Source organism: Oncorhynchus mykiss, chromosome 26 (assembly GCF_057628025.1).
Source record: "Oncorhynchus mykiss isolate SJ-2025 chromosome 26, ASM5762802v1, whole genome shotgun sequence".
NCBI classification, from domain to species: Eukaryota; Metazoa; Chordata; class Actinopteri; order Salmoniformes; family Salmonidae; genus Oncorhynchus; species Oncorhynchus mykiss.
This window is the reverse complement of record NC_143047.1, coordinates 51872920-51890185: the sequence shown is the minus strand read 5'-3', so window position 1 is coordinate 51890185 and position 17266 is coordinate 51872920. Positions and strand designations below refer to the sequence as shown.

The window sequence follows — 17266 nt, the reverse complement described above, 5'->3', positions numbered from 1 at the left end:
GAGGACAGTCAGCAGGTATAACTACAGTGTTGAGACAGGGAGGACAGTCAGCAGGTATAACTACAGTGTTGAGACAGGGAGGACAGTCAGCAGGTATAACTACACTACAGTGTTGAGACAGGGAGGACAGTCAGCAGGTATAACTACAGTGTTGAGACAGGGAGGACAGTCAGCAGGTATAACTACACTAGAGTGTTGAGACAGGGAGGACAGTCAGCAGGTATAACTACAGTGTTGAGACAGGGAGGACAGTCACCAGGTATAACTACAGTGTTGAGACAGGGAGGACAGTCAGCAGGTATAACTACACTACAGTGCTGAGACAGGGAGGACAGTCAGCAGGTATAACTACACTACAGTGTTGAGACAGGGAGGACAGTCAGCAGGTATAACTACAGTGTTGAGACAGGGAGGACAGTCACCAGGTATAACTACAGTGTTGAGACAGGGAGGACAGTAAGCAGGTATAACTACACTACAGTGTTGGGACAGGGAGGACAGTCAGCAGGTATAACCACACTACAGTGTTGGGACAGGGAGGACAGTCAGCAGGTATAACTACAGTGTTGAGACAGGGAGGACAGTCAGCAGGTATAACTACAGTGTTGAGACAGGGAGGACAGTCATTAGGTATAACTACACTACAGTGTTGAGACAGGGAGAACAGTCAGCAGGTATAACTACAGTGTTGAGACAGGGAGGACAGTCAGCAGGTATAACTACAGTGTTGAGACAGGGAGGACAGTCAGCAGGTATAACTACAGTGTTGAGACAGGGAGGACAGTCAGCAGGTATAACTACACTACAGTGTTGGGACAGGGAGGACAGTCAGCAGGTATAACTACACTACAGTGTTGAGACAGGGAGGACAGTCAGCAGGTATAACTACAGTGTTGAGACAGGGAGGACAGTCAGCAGGTATAACTACAGTGTTGAGACAGGGAGGACAGTCAGCAGGTATAACTACAGTGTTGAGACAGGGAGGACAGTCAGCAGGTATAACTACACTACAGTGTTGAGACAGGGAGGACAGTCAGCAGGTATAACTACAGTGTTGAGACAGGGAGGACAGTCAGCAGGTATAACTACAGTGTTGAGACAGGGAGGACAGTCAGCAGGTATAACTACACTACAGTGTTGAGACAGGGAGGACAGTCAGCAGGTATAACTACAGTGTTGAGACAGGGAGGACAGTCAGCAGGTATAACTACAGTGTTGAGACAGGGAGGACAGTCAGCAGGCATAACTACACTACACTGTTGAGACAGGGAGGACAGTCAGCAGGTATAACTACACTACAGTGTTGAGACAGGGAGGACAGTCAGCAGGTATAACTACACTACAGTGTTGAGACAGGGAGGACAGTCAGCAGGTATAACTACACTGTTGAGACAGGGAGGACAGTCAGCAGGTATAACTACAGTGTTGAGACAGGGAGGACAGTCAGCAGGTATAACTACAGTGTTGAGACAGGGAGGACAGTCAGCAGGTATAACTACAGTGTTGAGACAGGGAGGACAGTCAGCAGGTATAACTACAGTGTTGAGACAGGGAGGACAGTCAGCAGGTATAACTACACTACAGTGTTGAGACAGGGAGGACAGTCAGCAGGTATAACTACACTACAGTGTTGAGACAGGGAGGACAGTCAGCAGGTATAACTACAGTGTTGAGACAGGGAGGACAGTCAGCAGGTATAACTACAGTGTTGAGACAGGGAGGACAGTCAGCAGGTATAACTACAGTGTTGAGACAGGGAGGACAGTCAGCAGGTATAACTACAGTGTTGAGACAGGGAGGACAGTCAGCAGGTATAACTACAGTGTTGAGACAGGGAGGACAGTCAGCAGGTATAACCACACTACAGTGTTGAGACAGGGAGGACAGTCAGCAGGTATAACTACAGTGTTGAGACAGGGAGGACAGTCAGCAGGTATAACTACAGTGTTGAGACAGGGAGGACAGTCATCAGGTATAACTACAGTGTTGAGACAGGGAGGACAGTCAGCAGGTATAACTACAGTGTTGAGACAGGGAGGACAGTCAGCAGGTATAACTACAGTGTTGAGACAGGGAGGACAGTCAGCAGGTATAACTACAGTGTTGAGACAGGGAGGACAGTCAGCAGGTATAACTACAGTGTTGGGACAGGGAGGACAGTCAGCAGGTATAACTACACTACAGTGTTGAGACAGGGAGGACAGTCAGCAGGTATAACTACACTACAGTGTTGAGACAGGGAGGACAGTCAGCAGGTATAACTACAGTGTTGAGACAGGGAGGACAGTCAGCAGGTATAACTACAGTGTTGAGACAGGGAGGACAGTCAGCAGGTATAACTACAGTGTTGAGACAGGGAGGACAGTCAGCAGGTATAACTACACTACAGTGTTGAGACAGGGAGGACAGTCAGCAGGTATAAATACAGTGTTGAGACAGGGAGGACAGTCACCAGGTATAACTACAGTGTTGAGACAGGGAGGACAGTCAGCAGGTATAACTACACTACAGTGTTGAGACAGGGAGGACAGTCAGCAGGTATAACTACGTTGAGACAGGGAGGACAGTTAGCAGGCATAACTACAGTGTTGAGACAGGGAGGACAGTCAGCAGGTATAACTACACTACAGTGTTGAGACAGGGAGGACAGTCAGCAGGTATAACTACAGTGTTGAGACAGGGAGGACAGTCAGCAGGTATAACTACAGTGTTGAGACAGGGAGGACAGTCAGCAGGTATAACTACAGTGTTGAGACAGGGAGGACAGTCAGCAGGTATAACTACACTACAGTGTTGAGACAGGGAGGACAGTCAGCAGGTATAACTACAGTGTTGAGACAGGGAGGACAGTCAGCAGGTATAACTACACTAGAGTGTTGGGACAGGGAGGACAGTCAGCAGGTATAACTACAGTGTTGAGACAGGGAGGACAGTCACCAGGTATAACTACAGTGTTGAGACAGGGAGGACAGTCAGCAGGTATAACTACACTACAGTGCTGAGACAGGGAGGACAGTCAGCAGGTATAACTACACTACAGTGTTGAGACAGGGAGGACAGTCAGCAGGTATAACTACAGTGTTGAGACAGGGAGGACAGTCACCAGGTATAACTACAGTGTTGAGACAGGGAGGACAGTAAGCAGGTATAACTACACTACAGTGTTGGGACAGGGAGGACAGTCAGCAGGTATAACCACACTACAGTGTTGGGACAGGGAGGACAGTCAGCAGGTATAACTACAGTGTTGAGACAGGGAGGACAGTCAGCAGGTATAACTACAGTGTTGAGACAGGGAGGACAGTCAGCAGGTATAACTACACTACAGTGTTGAGACAGGGAGGACAGTCAGCAGGTATAACTACAGTGTTGAGACAGGGAGGACAGTCAGCAGGTATAACTACAGTGTTGAGACAGGGAGGACAGTCAGCAGGTATAACTACAGTGTTGAGACAGGGAGGACAGTCAGCAGGTATAACTACAGTGTTGAGACAGGGAGGACAGTCAGCAGGTATAACTACAGTGTTGAGACAGGGAGGACAGTCAGCAGGTATAACTACACTACAGTGTTGAGACAGGGAGGACAGTCAGCAGGTATAACCACACTACAGTGTTGAGACAGGGAGGACAGTCAGCAGGTATAACTACAGTGTTGAGACAGGGAGGACAGTCAGCAGGTATAACTACACTACAGTGTTGAGACAGGGAGGACAGTCAGCAGGTATAACTACAGTGTTGAGACAGGGAGGACAGTCAGCAGGTATAACTACAGTGTTGAGACAGGGAGGACAGTCAGCAGGTATAACTACAGTGTTGAGACAGGGAGGACAGTCAGCAGGTATAACTACAGTGTTGAGACAGGGAGGACAGTCAGCAGGTATAACTACACTACAGTGTTGAGACAGGGAGGACAGTCAGCAGGTATAACTACAGTGTTGAGACAGGGAGGACAGTCACCAGGTATAACTACAGTGTTGAGACAGGGAGGACAGTCAGCAGGTATAACTACAGTGTTGAGACAGGGAGGACAGTCAGCAGGTATAACTACAGTGTTGAGACAGGGAGGACAGTCAGCAGGCATAACTACACTACACTGTTGAGACAGGGAGGACAGTCAGCAGGTATAACTACAGTGTTGAGACAGGGAGGACAGTCAGCAGGTATAACTACAGTGTTGAGACAGGGAGGACAGTCAGCAGGTATAACTACAGTGTTGAGACAGGGAGGACAGTCAGCAGGTATAACTACACTACAGTGTTGAGACAGGGAGGACAGTCAGCAGGTATAACTACACTACAGTGTTGAGACAGGGAGGACAGTCAGCAGGTATAACTACAGTGTTGAGACAGGGAGGACAGTCAGCAGGTATAACTACAGTGTTGAGACAGGGAGGACAGTCAGCAGGTATAACTACAGTGTTGAGACAGGGAGGACAGTCAGCAGGTATAACTACAGTGTTGAGACAGGGAGGACAGTCAGCAGGTATAACTACAGTGTTGAGACAGGGAGGACAGTCAGCAGGTATAACTACAGTGTTGAGACAGGGAGGACAGTCAGCAGGTATAACTACAGTGTTGAGACAGGGAGGACAGTCAGCAGGTATAACCACACTACAGTGTTGAGACAGGGAGGACAGTCAGCAGGTATAACTACAGTGTTGAGACAGGGAGGACAGTCAGCAGGTATAACTACAGTGTTGAGACAGGGAGGACAGTCAGCAGGTATAACTACAGTGTTGGGACAGGGAGGCCAGTCAGCAGGTATAACTACAGTGTTGAGACAGGGAGGACAGTCAGCAGGTATAACTACAGTGTTGAGACAGGGAGGACAGTCACCAGGTATAACTACAGTGTTGAGACAGGGAGGACAGTCAGCAGGTATAACTACAGTGTTGAGACAGGGAGGACAGTCAGCAGGTATAACTACAGTGTTGGGACAGGGAGGACAGTCAGCAGGTATAACTACACTACAGTGTTGAGACAGGGAGGACAGTCAGCAGGTATAACTACAGTGTTGAGACAGGGAGGACAGTCAGCAGGTATAACTACAGTGTTGAGACAGGGAGGACAGTCAGCAGGTATAACTACAGTGTTGAGACAGGGAGGACAGTCAGCAGGTATAACTACACTACAGTGTTGAGACAGGGAGGACAGTCAGCAGGTATAACTACAGTGTTGAGACAGGGAGGACAGTCACCAGGTATAACTACAGTGTTGAGACAGGGAGGACAGTCAGCAGGTATAACTACACTACAGTGTTGAGACAGGGAGGACAGTCACCAGGTATAACTACAGTGTTGAGACAGGGAGGACAGTCAGCAGGTATAACTACAGTGTTGAGACAGGGAGGACAGTCAGCAGGTATAACTACACTACAGTGTTGAGACAGGGAGGACAGTCAGCAGGTATAACTACAGTGTTGAGACAGGGAGGACAGTCAGCAGGTATAACTACAGTGTTGAGACAGGGAGGACAGTCAGCAGGTATAACTACAGTGTTGAGACAGGGAGGACAGTCAGCAGGCATAACTACAGTGTTGAGACAGGGAGGACAGTCACCAGGTATAACTACAGTGTTGAGACAGGGAGGACAGTCAGCAGGTATAACTACAGTGTTGAGACAGGGAGGACAGTCACCAGGTATAACTACAGTGTTGAGACAGGGAGGACAGTCAGCAGGTATAACTACACTACAGTGTTGAGACAGGGAGGACAGTCAGCAGGTATAACTACAGTGTTGAGACAGGGAGGACAGTCAGCAGGTATAACTACAGTGTTGAGACAGGGAGGACAGTCAGCAGGTATAACTACAGTGTTGAGACAGGGAGGACAGTCAGCAGGTATAACTACACTACAGTTTTGAGACAGGGAGGACAGTCAGCAGGTATAACTACAGTGTTGAGACAGGGAGGACAGTCAGCAGGTATAACTACAGTGTTGAGACAGGGAGGACAGTCAGCAGGTATAACTACACTACAGTTTTGAGACAGGGAGGACAGTCAGCAGGTATAACTACAGTGTTGAGACAGGGAGGACAGTCAGCAGGTATAACTACAGTGTTGAGACAGGGAGGACAGTCAGCAGGTATAACTACAGTGTTGGGACAGGGAGGACAGTCAGCAGGTATAACTACAGTGTTGAGACAGGGAGGACAGTCACCAGGTATAACTACACTACAGTGTTGAGACAGGGAGGACAGTCAGCAGGTATAACTACAGTGTTGAGACAGGGAGGACAGTCAGCAGGTATAACTACACTACAGTGTTGGGACAGGGAGGACAGTCAGCAGGTATAACTACACTACAGTGTTGAGACAGGGAGGACAGTCAGCAGGTATAACTACAGTGTTGAGACAGGGAGGACAGTCAGCAGGTATAACTACACTACAGTGTTGAGACAGGGAGGACAGTCAGCAGGTATAACCACACTACAGTGTTGGGACAGGGAGGACAGTCAGCAGGTATAACTACAGTGTTGAGACAGGGAGGACAGTCAGCAGGTATAACTACACTACAGTGTTGAGACAGGGAGGACAGTCAGCAGGTATAACTACAGTGTTGAGACAGGGAGGACAGTCAGCAGGTATAACTACACTACAGTGTTGAGACAGGGAGGACAGTCAGCAGGTATAACTACAGTGTTGAGACAGGGAGGACAGTCAGCAGGTATAACTACAGTGTTGAGACAGGGAGGACAGTCAGCAGGTATAACTACAGTGTTGAGACAGGGAGGACAGTCAGCAGGTATAACTACAGTGTTGAGACAGGGAGGACAGTCAGCAGGTATAACTACAGTGTTGAGACAGGGTGGACAGTCAGCAGGTATAACTACACTACAGTGTTGAGACAGGGAGGACAGTCAGCAGGTATAACCACACTACAGTGATGAGACAGGGAGGACAGTCACCAGGTATAACCACACTACAGTGTTGGGACAGGGAGGACAGTCAGCAGGTATAACCACACTACAGTGTTGGGACAGGGAGGACAGTCAGCAGGTATAACTACAGTGTTGAGACAGGGAGGACAGTCAGCAGGTATAACTACAGTGTTGAGACAGGGAGGACAGTCAGCAGGTATAACTACAGTGTTGGGACAGGGAGGACAGTCAGCAGGTATAACCACACTACAGTGTTGAGACAGGGAGGCCAGTCAGCAGGTATAACTACAGTGTTGAGACAGGGAGGACAGTCAGCAGGTATAACTACACTACAGTGTTGAGACAGGGAGGACAGTCAGCAGGTATAACTACAGTGTTGAGACAGGGAGGACAGTCAGCAGGTATAACTACACTGTTGAGACAGGGAGGACAGTCACCAGGTATAACTACACTACAGTGTTGAGACAGGGAGGACAGTCAGCAGGTATAACTACAGTGTTGAGACAGGGAGGACAGTCAGCAGGTATAACTACAGTGTTGAGACAGGGAGGACAGTCAGCAGGTATAACTACAGTGTTGAGACAGGGAGGACAGTCAGCAGGTATAACTACAGTGTTGAGACAGGGAGGCCAGTCAGCAGGTATAACTACAGTGTTGGGACAGGGAGGACAGTCAGCAGGTATAACTACAGTGTTGAGACAGGGAGGAGAGTCAGCAGGTATAACTACAGTGTTGGGACAGGGAGGACAGTCAGCAGGTATAACCACACTACAGTGTTGAGACAGGGAGGCCAGTCAGCAGGTATAACTACAGTGTTGGGACAGGGAGGCCAGTCAGCAGGTATAACTACACTACAGTGTTGAGACAGGGAGGACAGTCATCAGGTATAACTACAGTGTTGAGACAGGGAGGACAGTCAGCAGGTATAACTACAGTGTTGAGACAGGGAGGACAGTCAGCAGGTATAACTACAGTGTTGAGACAGGGAGGCCAGTCAGCAGGTATAACTACAGTGTTGAGACAGGGAGGCCAGTCAGCAGGTATAACTACAGTGTTGAGACAGGGAGGCCAGTCAGCAGGTATAACTACAGTGTTGAGACAGGGAGGCCAGTCAGCAGGTATAACTACAGTGTTGAGACAGGGAGGACAGTCAGCAGGTATAACTACACTACAGTGTTGAGACAGGGAGGACAGTCACCAGGTATAACTACACTACAGTGATGAGACAGGGAGGACAGTCAGCAGGTATAACTACACTACAGTGTTGAGACAGGGAGGACAGTCACCAGGTATAACTACACTACACTGTTGAGACAGGGAGGACAGTCAGCAGGTATAACTACAGTGTTGAGACAGGGAGGACAGTCAGCAGGTATAACTACAGTGTTGAGACAGGGAGGACAGTCAGCAGGTATAACTACACTACAGTGTTGAGACAGGGGGGACAGTCAGCAGGTATAACTACAGTGTTGAGACAGGGAGGCCAGTCAGCAGGTATAACTACAGTGTTGAGACAGGGAGGCCAGTCAGCAGGTATAACTACAGTGTTGGGACAGGGAGGACAGTCATCAGGTATAACTACAGTGTTGAGACAGGGAGGCCAGTCAGCAGGTATAACTACAGTGTTGGGACAGGGAGGACAGTCAGCAGGTATAACTACACTACAGTGTTGGGACAGGGAGGACAGTCAGCAGGTATAACTACAGTGTTGAGACAGGGAGGACAGTCACCAGGTATAACTACAGTGTTGAGACAGGGAGGACAGTCACCAGGTATAACTACACTACAGTGTTGAGACAGGGAGGACAGTCAGCAGGTATAACTACAGTGTTGAGACAGGGAGGACAGTCACCAGGTATAACTACACTACAGTGTTGAGACAGGGAGGCCAGTCAGCAGGTATAACTACAGTGTTGAGACAGGGAGGCCAGTCAGCAGGTATAACTACAGTGTTGAGACAGGGAGGCCAGTCAGCAGGTATAACTACAGTGTTGGGACAGGGAGGACAGTCAGCAGGTATAACTACAGTGTTGAGACAGGGAGGACAGTCAGCAGGTATAACTACAGTGTTGAGACAGGGAGGACAGTCAGCAGGTATAACTACAGTGTTGAGACAGGGAGGACAGTCAGCAGGTATAACTACAGTACAGTGTTGGGACAGGGAGGCCAGTCAGCAGGCATAACTACAGTGTTGAGACAGGGAGGACAGTCAGCAGGTATAACTACACTACACTGTTGAGACAGGGAGGACAGTCACCAGGTATAACTACACTACAGTGTTGAGACAGGGAGGACAGTCAGCAGGTATAACTACAGTGTTGAGACAGGGAGGACAGTCAGCAGGTATAACTACACTACAGTGTTGAGACAGGGAGGACAGTCAGCAGGTATAACTACAGTGTTGGGACAGGGAGGACAGTCATCAGGTATAACCACACTACAGTGTTGGGACAGGGAGGACAGTCATCAGGTATAACTACAGTGTTGGGACAGGGAGGACAGTCACCAGGTATAACTACACTACAGTGTTGAGACAGGGAGGACAGTCAGCAGGTATAACCACACTACACTGTTGAGACAGGGAGGACAGTCAGCAGGTATAACTACAGTGTTGAGACAGGGAGGACAGTCAGCAGGTATAACCACACTACACTGTTGAGACAGGGAGGACAGTCAGCAGGTATAACTACAGTGTTGAGACAGGGAGGACAGTCAGCAGGTATAACTACAGTGTTGAGACAGGGAGGACAGTCAGCAGGTATAACTACACTACAGTGTTGAGACAGGGAGGACAGTCAGCAGGTATAACTACACTACAGTGTTGGGACAGGGAGGACAGTCAGCAGGTATAACTACAGTGTTGAGACAGGGAGGACAGTCAGCAGGTATAACTACACTACAGTGTTGAGACAGGGAGGACAGTCAGCAGGTATAACTACACTACACTGTTGAGACAGGGAGGACAGTCAGCAGGTATAACTACACTACAGTGTTGAGACAGGGAGGACAGTCAGCAGGTATAACTACAGTGTTGAGACAGGGAGGACAGTCAGCAGGTATAACTACAGTGTTGAGACAGGGAGGACAGTCAGCAGGTATAACTACACTACAGTGTTGAGACAGGGAGGACAGTCACCAGGTATAACTACAGTGTTGAGACAGGGAGGCCAGTCAGCAGGTATAACTACAGTGTTGAGACAGGGAGGACAGTCAGCAGGTATAACTACAGTGTTGAGACAGGGAGGACAGTCATCAGGTATAACTACAGTGTTAAGACAGGGAGGACAGTCACCAGGTATAACTACAGTGTTGAGACAGGGAGGACAGTCATCAGGTATAACTACACTACAGTGTTGGGACAGGGAGGACAGTCATCAGGTATAACTACAGTGTTGGGACAGGGAGGACAGTCAGCAGGTATAACTACAGTGTTGAGACAGGGAGGCCAGTCAGCAGGTATAACTACACTACAGTGTTGGGACAGGGAGGACAGTCAGCAGGTATAACTACAGTGTTGACACAGGGAGGACAGTCAGCAGGTATAACTACAGTGTTGAGACAGGGAGGACAGTCAGCAGGTATAACTACACTACAGTGTTGGGACAGGGAGGACAGTCAGCAGGTATAACTACAGTGTTGAGACAGGGAGGACAGTCACCAGGTATAACTACAGTGTTGAGACAGGGAGGACAGTCATCAGGTATAACTACAGTGTTGAGACAGGGAGGACAGTCACCAGGTATAACTACACTACAGTGTTGAGACAGGGAGGACAGTCAGCAGGTATAACTACACTACAGTGTTGGGACAGGGAGGACAGTCACCAGGTATAACTACAGTGTTGAGACAGGGAGGACAGTCAGCAGGTATAACTACAGTGTTGAGACAGGGAGGACAGTCAGCAGGTATAACTACACTACAGTAAAAAAGAAAGCATTAGAATGTTGTTGAGACCACAATCCAGTCCAGTTATTGGTTGTTAGGTCTGTGGCCTGGGAAATTCTACTCCAGTGCCATGTCTTTATCTGCTGGGATCTGAGGGTTTTCCAAATGAATTACACAGGTTAAAAACAAAGTTGTCTTTATTGCTTATGTCTTCACACTGAGAGTTAATGCTTGGTGTGATCACCTTTGGCAACAATTGGAATACGATACCTCCATCTGTGTGTTACTCTTAGGGCGACATTTAAACATAGTTTTTGTCATTATTACTCAAGTTTAGTATATTTATTTGAGAGTCATTGGTGGACAGAAATATTCAGACCATGTCTCTGATTTTTACGCAAATTTAAAGCAGGACTGAGACTGGACCCATCAGGAACACTCAACAACTCTATCCCAGAGTTAGGTTTCAGAAGACTGCTCCCTTCATATTTTTCTGATCCTAACAAACTCCACAGTCCTTTCCGATGACAAGCATACCCATAACATGATGCTGCCACCACAATACTTGAAAATGTGATCCAATTGAATCAAATGTTTTAATCAAATGATTATTTAAAAAATGTTGTGCAGCAAAATGTGAAGACTGTACGAGGGGTGTGTAGACTTTCCCTAGGCAGTGTAAATACGACAGCGGTTTGATTGTAGTCTGTTTATCTGTTTGTCTCCGTAGATACCCAGCACCTAGAGCCTCCTATAGATGGAGAGATCTACTTCTGCTGAGGAGAACCCTCTTCATCTCCTGTCAATGCAACGTCCCTCTCACCAGCTGACTGGAAGGCCAAGTCCCCCCATCGTCAAACACTCTAAGTCCTCACAAACAATTCCCAACTGACACACAATAGGAAGTGGAAGGTCTCTCGTCATGTGAGTCATAAGCTCCAGCTGCAATGTTCTGTCTCAGTGCTCACTACAGATTGGCTCCTGACTGTCACCTTCTCGAAAAATATAACAATAAGGAAACTGTTTCTATGTTAGATACTGTAGGTTAAAGATTGTCTATAACAATAAGGAAACTGTTTCTATGTTAGATACTGTAGGTTAAAGATTGTCTATAACAATAAGGACACTGCTTCTATGCTAGATACTGTAGGTTAAAGATTGTCTATAACAATAAGGAAACTGTTTCTATGCTAGATACTGTTGGTTAAAGATTGTCTATAACAATAAGGAAACTGCTTCTATGCTAGATACTGTAGGTTAAAGATTGTCTATAACAATAAGGAAACTGTTTCTATGCTAGATACTGTAGGTTAAAGACTGTCTATAACAATAAGGAAACTGTTTCTATGCTAGATACTGTTGGTTAAAGACTGTCTATAACAATAAGGACACTGCTTCTATGTTAGATACTGTGCTCCTGATGTGCTTGACATGTTGCAATAATCTCAATACATTTTACATGTGATGCTATTGATCACATTAATCATCTTTTCTGGTGCATGTCCAAGATCGATAATCAATATGTTGTTTATACAAATCAGTCTACACAATATTGATACTATATAGTCCCATAAGAACTGGAGAAAACTCAAAGACTGATGTCAGTTGATCGTTGTTGTGGTTCAATGTTTAAGAGCCACTTGTTACTAATAGCTGAAGAACCAGAGAACACATATGGAATCATGTTGTAACCAACAATACGTTAAACAAATCAAAATATATTTTATATTTCAGATTCTTAAAAGTAGCCACCCATTGCCTTGATGACAGCTTTGCACACTCTTGGCCTTCTCTCAACCAGCTTCATGAGGTAGTCACCTGGATTTTAAAAAAATTAATAGGTGTGCCTTGATTAAAGTACATTTGTGGAATGTCTTTCCTTCTTAGGAATGGTATACAGAATATAGCCCTATTTGGTAAATGACCAAGTCCATATTATGGAAAGATCAGCTCAAATAAGCAAAGAGAAACGACAGCCCATCATTACTTTAAGATATGAAGGTCAGTCCGTACAAAAAAATGTCAAGAACTTTGAAAGTGCAGTCGCAAAAACCATCAAGTGCTCTGATAAAACTGCCTCATTAGGACCGCTACAAGAAAGGAAGACCCAGAGTTTCCTCTGCTGCAGAGGATAAGTACATTAGAGTTACCTCTACTGCAGAGGATAAGTACATTAGAGTTCACTGTACCTCAGATTGCAGCCTAAGTAAATGCTTCAAAGAGTTCAAGTAAGAGACACATCTCAACATCAACTGTTCAGAGGAGACTGTTTGAATCAGGCCTTCGTGGTCGAATTGATGCAAAGAAACCACTACTAAAGGACACCAATAGGAAGAAAAGACTTGCTGGGCCAAGAAACACGAGCAATGGACATTAGACCGGTGGGAATCTGTCCTTTGGTCTGATGAGTCCAAATTTGAAATGTTTGGTTCCAACCACCATGTCTTTGTGAGATGCAGAGTAGGTGAACGGATGATCTCCACATGTGTGGTTCCCACCTTGAAGCATGGAGGAGGAGGTGTGATGGTGCTTTGTTGGTGACACTGTCTGTGATTTATTTACAATTCAAGGCACACTAAGCCAGCATGGCTACCACAGCATTCTGCAGCGATACGCCATCCCATCTGGTTTGCGCTTAGTGGGACTATCATTTGTCTATCAACAGGACAATGACCCAAAACACACCTCCAGGCTGTGTAAGGGATATTTGACCAAGAAGGAGAGTGATGGAGTGCTACATCAGATGACCTGGCATCCACAATCACCTGACCTCAACCCAATTGAGATGGTTTGGGATGAGTTGGGCCGCAGAGTGATGGAAAAGCAGCCAACAAGTGCTCAGCATATGTGGGAACTCCTTCAAGAATGTTCCAGGTGAAGCTGGTTGAGAGAATGCCAAGAGTATGCAAAGCGGTCATCAAGGCCGGGTGGGTGGCTACTTTGAAGAATCTCAAATCTCAAATATATTTGTTATTTGTTTAAAACTTCTTAGGGCTGAGATCCCGTTAACGTGGTCGATATGACAACAGCCAGTGAAAGTGCAGGGCGCCAAATTCAAAACAACAGAAATCTCATAATTAAAATTCAAACGATTATGTTAGGTCAGAGCCAAGCAACAGAAAAACACAGCCATTTTCCAGGTAAAGAGTGGAGTCACAAAAATCTGAAATAGAGATAGAATTAATCACTAACCTTTGATGATCTTCATCAGATGACACTCATAAGACTTCATGGTAGACAATACATTTATGTTTTGTTCGATAAAAAAAAGTTCATATTTATATAAAAAAATCTCAGAGCGTTATGTTCAGTAGTTCCAAAAACATCCGGTGATATTGAAGAGAACATCAATTTACAGAAATACTCATTATAAATGTTGATGAAAATACAAGTGCTTTACAGCGAAAGCACCACAAACTATTATGTTAGGAGAATCTATTATGTTGAAGAATCTAAAATATGAAACATATTTTGATTTGTTTAACACTTTTTTTGGTTACTACATGATTCCATATGTGTTATTTCCTAGTTTTTATGTCTTCACTCTTATTCTACAATGTAGAAAATAGTAAAAACTAAAAACCCTTGAATGAGTAGGTGTGTCCAAACTTTTGACTGGTAATGTATATTAATCCTTAACGTAACAACATGTCCAATCATGACGTCCGTCAGAATGGGGAATGCAAACAATTGTGCTAATGAATGCTAAACTTAATCATTTTCACCTGACAGTATATTTGACTTGTTAACCTTTCTTAGGGCTGCTCTGTCTGTCTGTCAATTTTATTTCATATGTGGGTTCATTGTCCCCAAGATGAGTATGAAATAATACAATATAATGAGTAGTCAGGAGTTAGTTCCTTATTCAATGAAATCAATAATTTAATAGAAACACAATGTGGACCCCTCAATGGGCTCTGGTTAAAACTAGTGCACTATGTAGGGAATAGGGTGCAATAGGGCTCTGGTCTAAAGTAGTGCACTATATAGGGAATAGGGTGCCATTGGGCTCTGGTCTAAAGTAGTGCACTATGTAGGGAATAGGGTTCCATATGGCTCTGGTCTAAAGTAGTGCACTATGTAGGGAATAGGGTGCCAAATGGCTCTGGTCTAAAGTAGTGCACTATATAGGGAATAGGGTACCATTTGGGACGCTTGTTTAGCTTTCAATATAAAGATGAAGTGCACAAAATACAACCCAACATCTTGTCAGGATGAACCACAGGTGGTTTTCGACCTCTGTCTTCGGGTTGAAAAGTTCCTGTAACTTTAATACACTGATCAGGGTTTACTGTTGAATATTCCCAGAATATTGAGGGAAGAAGGAATCAGCGATCCTCAGATCTCTGGAAAACCAGGGAATCAGCAATCCTCAGATTTATGGAAAACCAGGGAATCAGCGATCCTCAGATCTCTGGAAAAACAGGGAATTATTTTGAAAGTTACTGGAATTCTGCAACCCTGCTCTGTTTGGAAAGGAAAGACATGTTTTTAATTAAGGTACAGAAATGTTCTCTTTCTGAATAATGTCAAATAATAAAACTATGAATAAACAGATATGTAAAATAAAAAGACTGATGTAAAAGTCTGAATCATTTGTTTTAGTGTTGATCTGTGATTTATGTCAGCGTTTTATGATGAGACGTTATCTCTGATTCCCAGCTGTTTGGTGGAATGTCACGTAAAGTCATATTTCCCTCATAATAAAGAACTCTTATGGAAGTTCATCTGATTAAAATGTCTACTCAGTTACTTCTTCTACTGTTAGTTAGTGGGGATGGCAACGCTACCAATATAGTAGACAATGGCCCAGTTCCAGCCTGTAGTTAGTTAGTGAGGATGGTGATACTACCAATATAGTAGACAATGGCCCCGTTCCAGCCTGTTGTTAGTTAGTGGGGATGGTGATACTACCAATATAGTAGACAATGGCCCCGTTCCAGCCTGTTGTTAGTTAGTGGGGATGGTGATACTACCAATATAGTAGACAATGGCCCCGTTCCAGCCTGTTGCTAGTTAGTGGGGATGGTGATACTACCAATATAGTAGACAATGGCCCCGTTCCAGCCTGTTGCTAGTTAGTGGGGATGGTGATACTACCAATATAGTAGACAATGGCCCCGTTCCAGCCTGTTGTTAGTTAGTGGGGATGGTGATACTACCAATATAGTAGACAATGGCCCCGTTCCAGCCTGTTGTTAGTTAGTGGGGATGGTGATACTACCAATATAGTAGACAATGGCCCCGTTCCAGCCTGTTGTTAGTTAGTGGGGATGGTGATACTACCAGTATAGTAGACAATGGCCCCGTTCCAGCCTGTTGTTAGTTAGTGGGGATGGTGATACTACCAGTATAGTAGACAATGGCCCCGTTCCAGCCTGTTGTTAGTTAGTGGGGATGGTGATACTACCAATACCAGAGGGGGTTGTGGGACATATTAACACATTATTCAGTGTGTGTCTGTGTGTGGTGACAGGCAGAGGGGGTTGTGGGACATCTTAACACATTCAGTGTGTGTCTGTGTGTGGTGACAGGCAGAGGGGGTTGTGGGACATCTTAACACATTATTCAGTGTGTGTCTGTGTGTGGTGACAGGCAGAGGGGGTTGTGGGACATCTTAACACATTATTCAGTGTGTGTCTGTGTGTGGTGACAGGCAGAGGGGGTTGTGGGACATCTTAACACATTATTCAGTGTGTGTCTGTGTGTGGTGACAGGCAGAGGGGGTTGTGGGACATCTTAACACATTATTCAGTGTGTGTCTGTGTGTGGTGACAGGCAGAGGGGGTTGTGGGACATCTTAACACATTCAGTGTGTGTCTGTGTGTGGTGACAGGCAGAGGGGGTTGTGGGACATCTTAACACATTATTCAGTGTGTGTCTGTGTGTGGTGACAGGCAGAGGGGGTTGTGGGACATCTTAACACATTATTCAGTGTGTGTCTGTGTGTGGTGACAGGCAGAGGGGGTTGTGGGACATCTTAACACATTATTCAGTGTGTGTCTGTGTGTGGTGACAGGCAGAGGGGGTTGTGGGACATCTTAACACATTATTCAGTGTGTGTCTGTGTGTGGTGACAGGCAGAGGGGGTTGTGGGACATCTTAACACATTATTCAGTGTGTGTCTGTGTGTGGTGACAGGCAGAGGGGGTTGTGGGACATCTTAACACATTATTCAGTGTGTGTCTGTGTGTGGTGACAGGCAGAGGGGGTTGTGGGACATCTTAACACATTATTCAGTGTGTGTCTGTGTGTGGTGACAGGCAGAGGGGGTTGTGGGACATCTTAACACATTATTCAGTGTGTGTCTGTGTGTGGTGACAGGCAGAGGGGGTTGTGGGACATCTTAACACATTATTCAGTGTGTGTCTGTGTGTGGTGACAGGCAGAGGGGGTTGTGGGACATCTTAACACATTATTCAGTGTGTGTCTGTGTGTGGTGACAGACAGAGGGGGTTGTGGGACTAGGGTGGCTGGAGAGGAGAGGGTGGAGTGGTATTAAAT

General features: G+C 45.9%; 1 protein-coding gene across 6 annotated transcripts in view; it reads left to right on the top strand.

The window, feature by feature from the left end:
* The window catches only part of akap13a (A-kinase anchoring protein 13a), a 77076-nt gene extending 61742 nt beyond the window's left edge, over positions 1-15334 (top strand). For all 6 annotated transcript variants that reach the window (XM_090222045.1, XM_090222044.1, XM_090222047.1 and 3 more), the window contains one exon: positions 11493-15334. In XM_090222045.1, coding sequence (XP_090078171.1) covers positions 11493-11542 — 50 coding nt within the window. In that variant the 3' untranslated portion in view covers positions 11543-15334. The remainder of the gene's footprint in view (positions 1-11492) is intronic.
* Positions 15335-17266: the final 1932 nt, after the last annotated feature.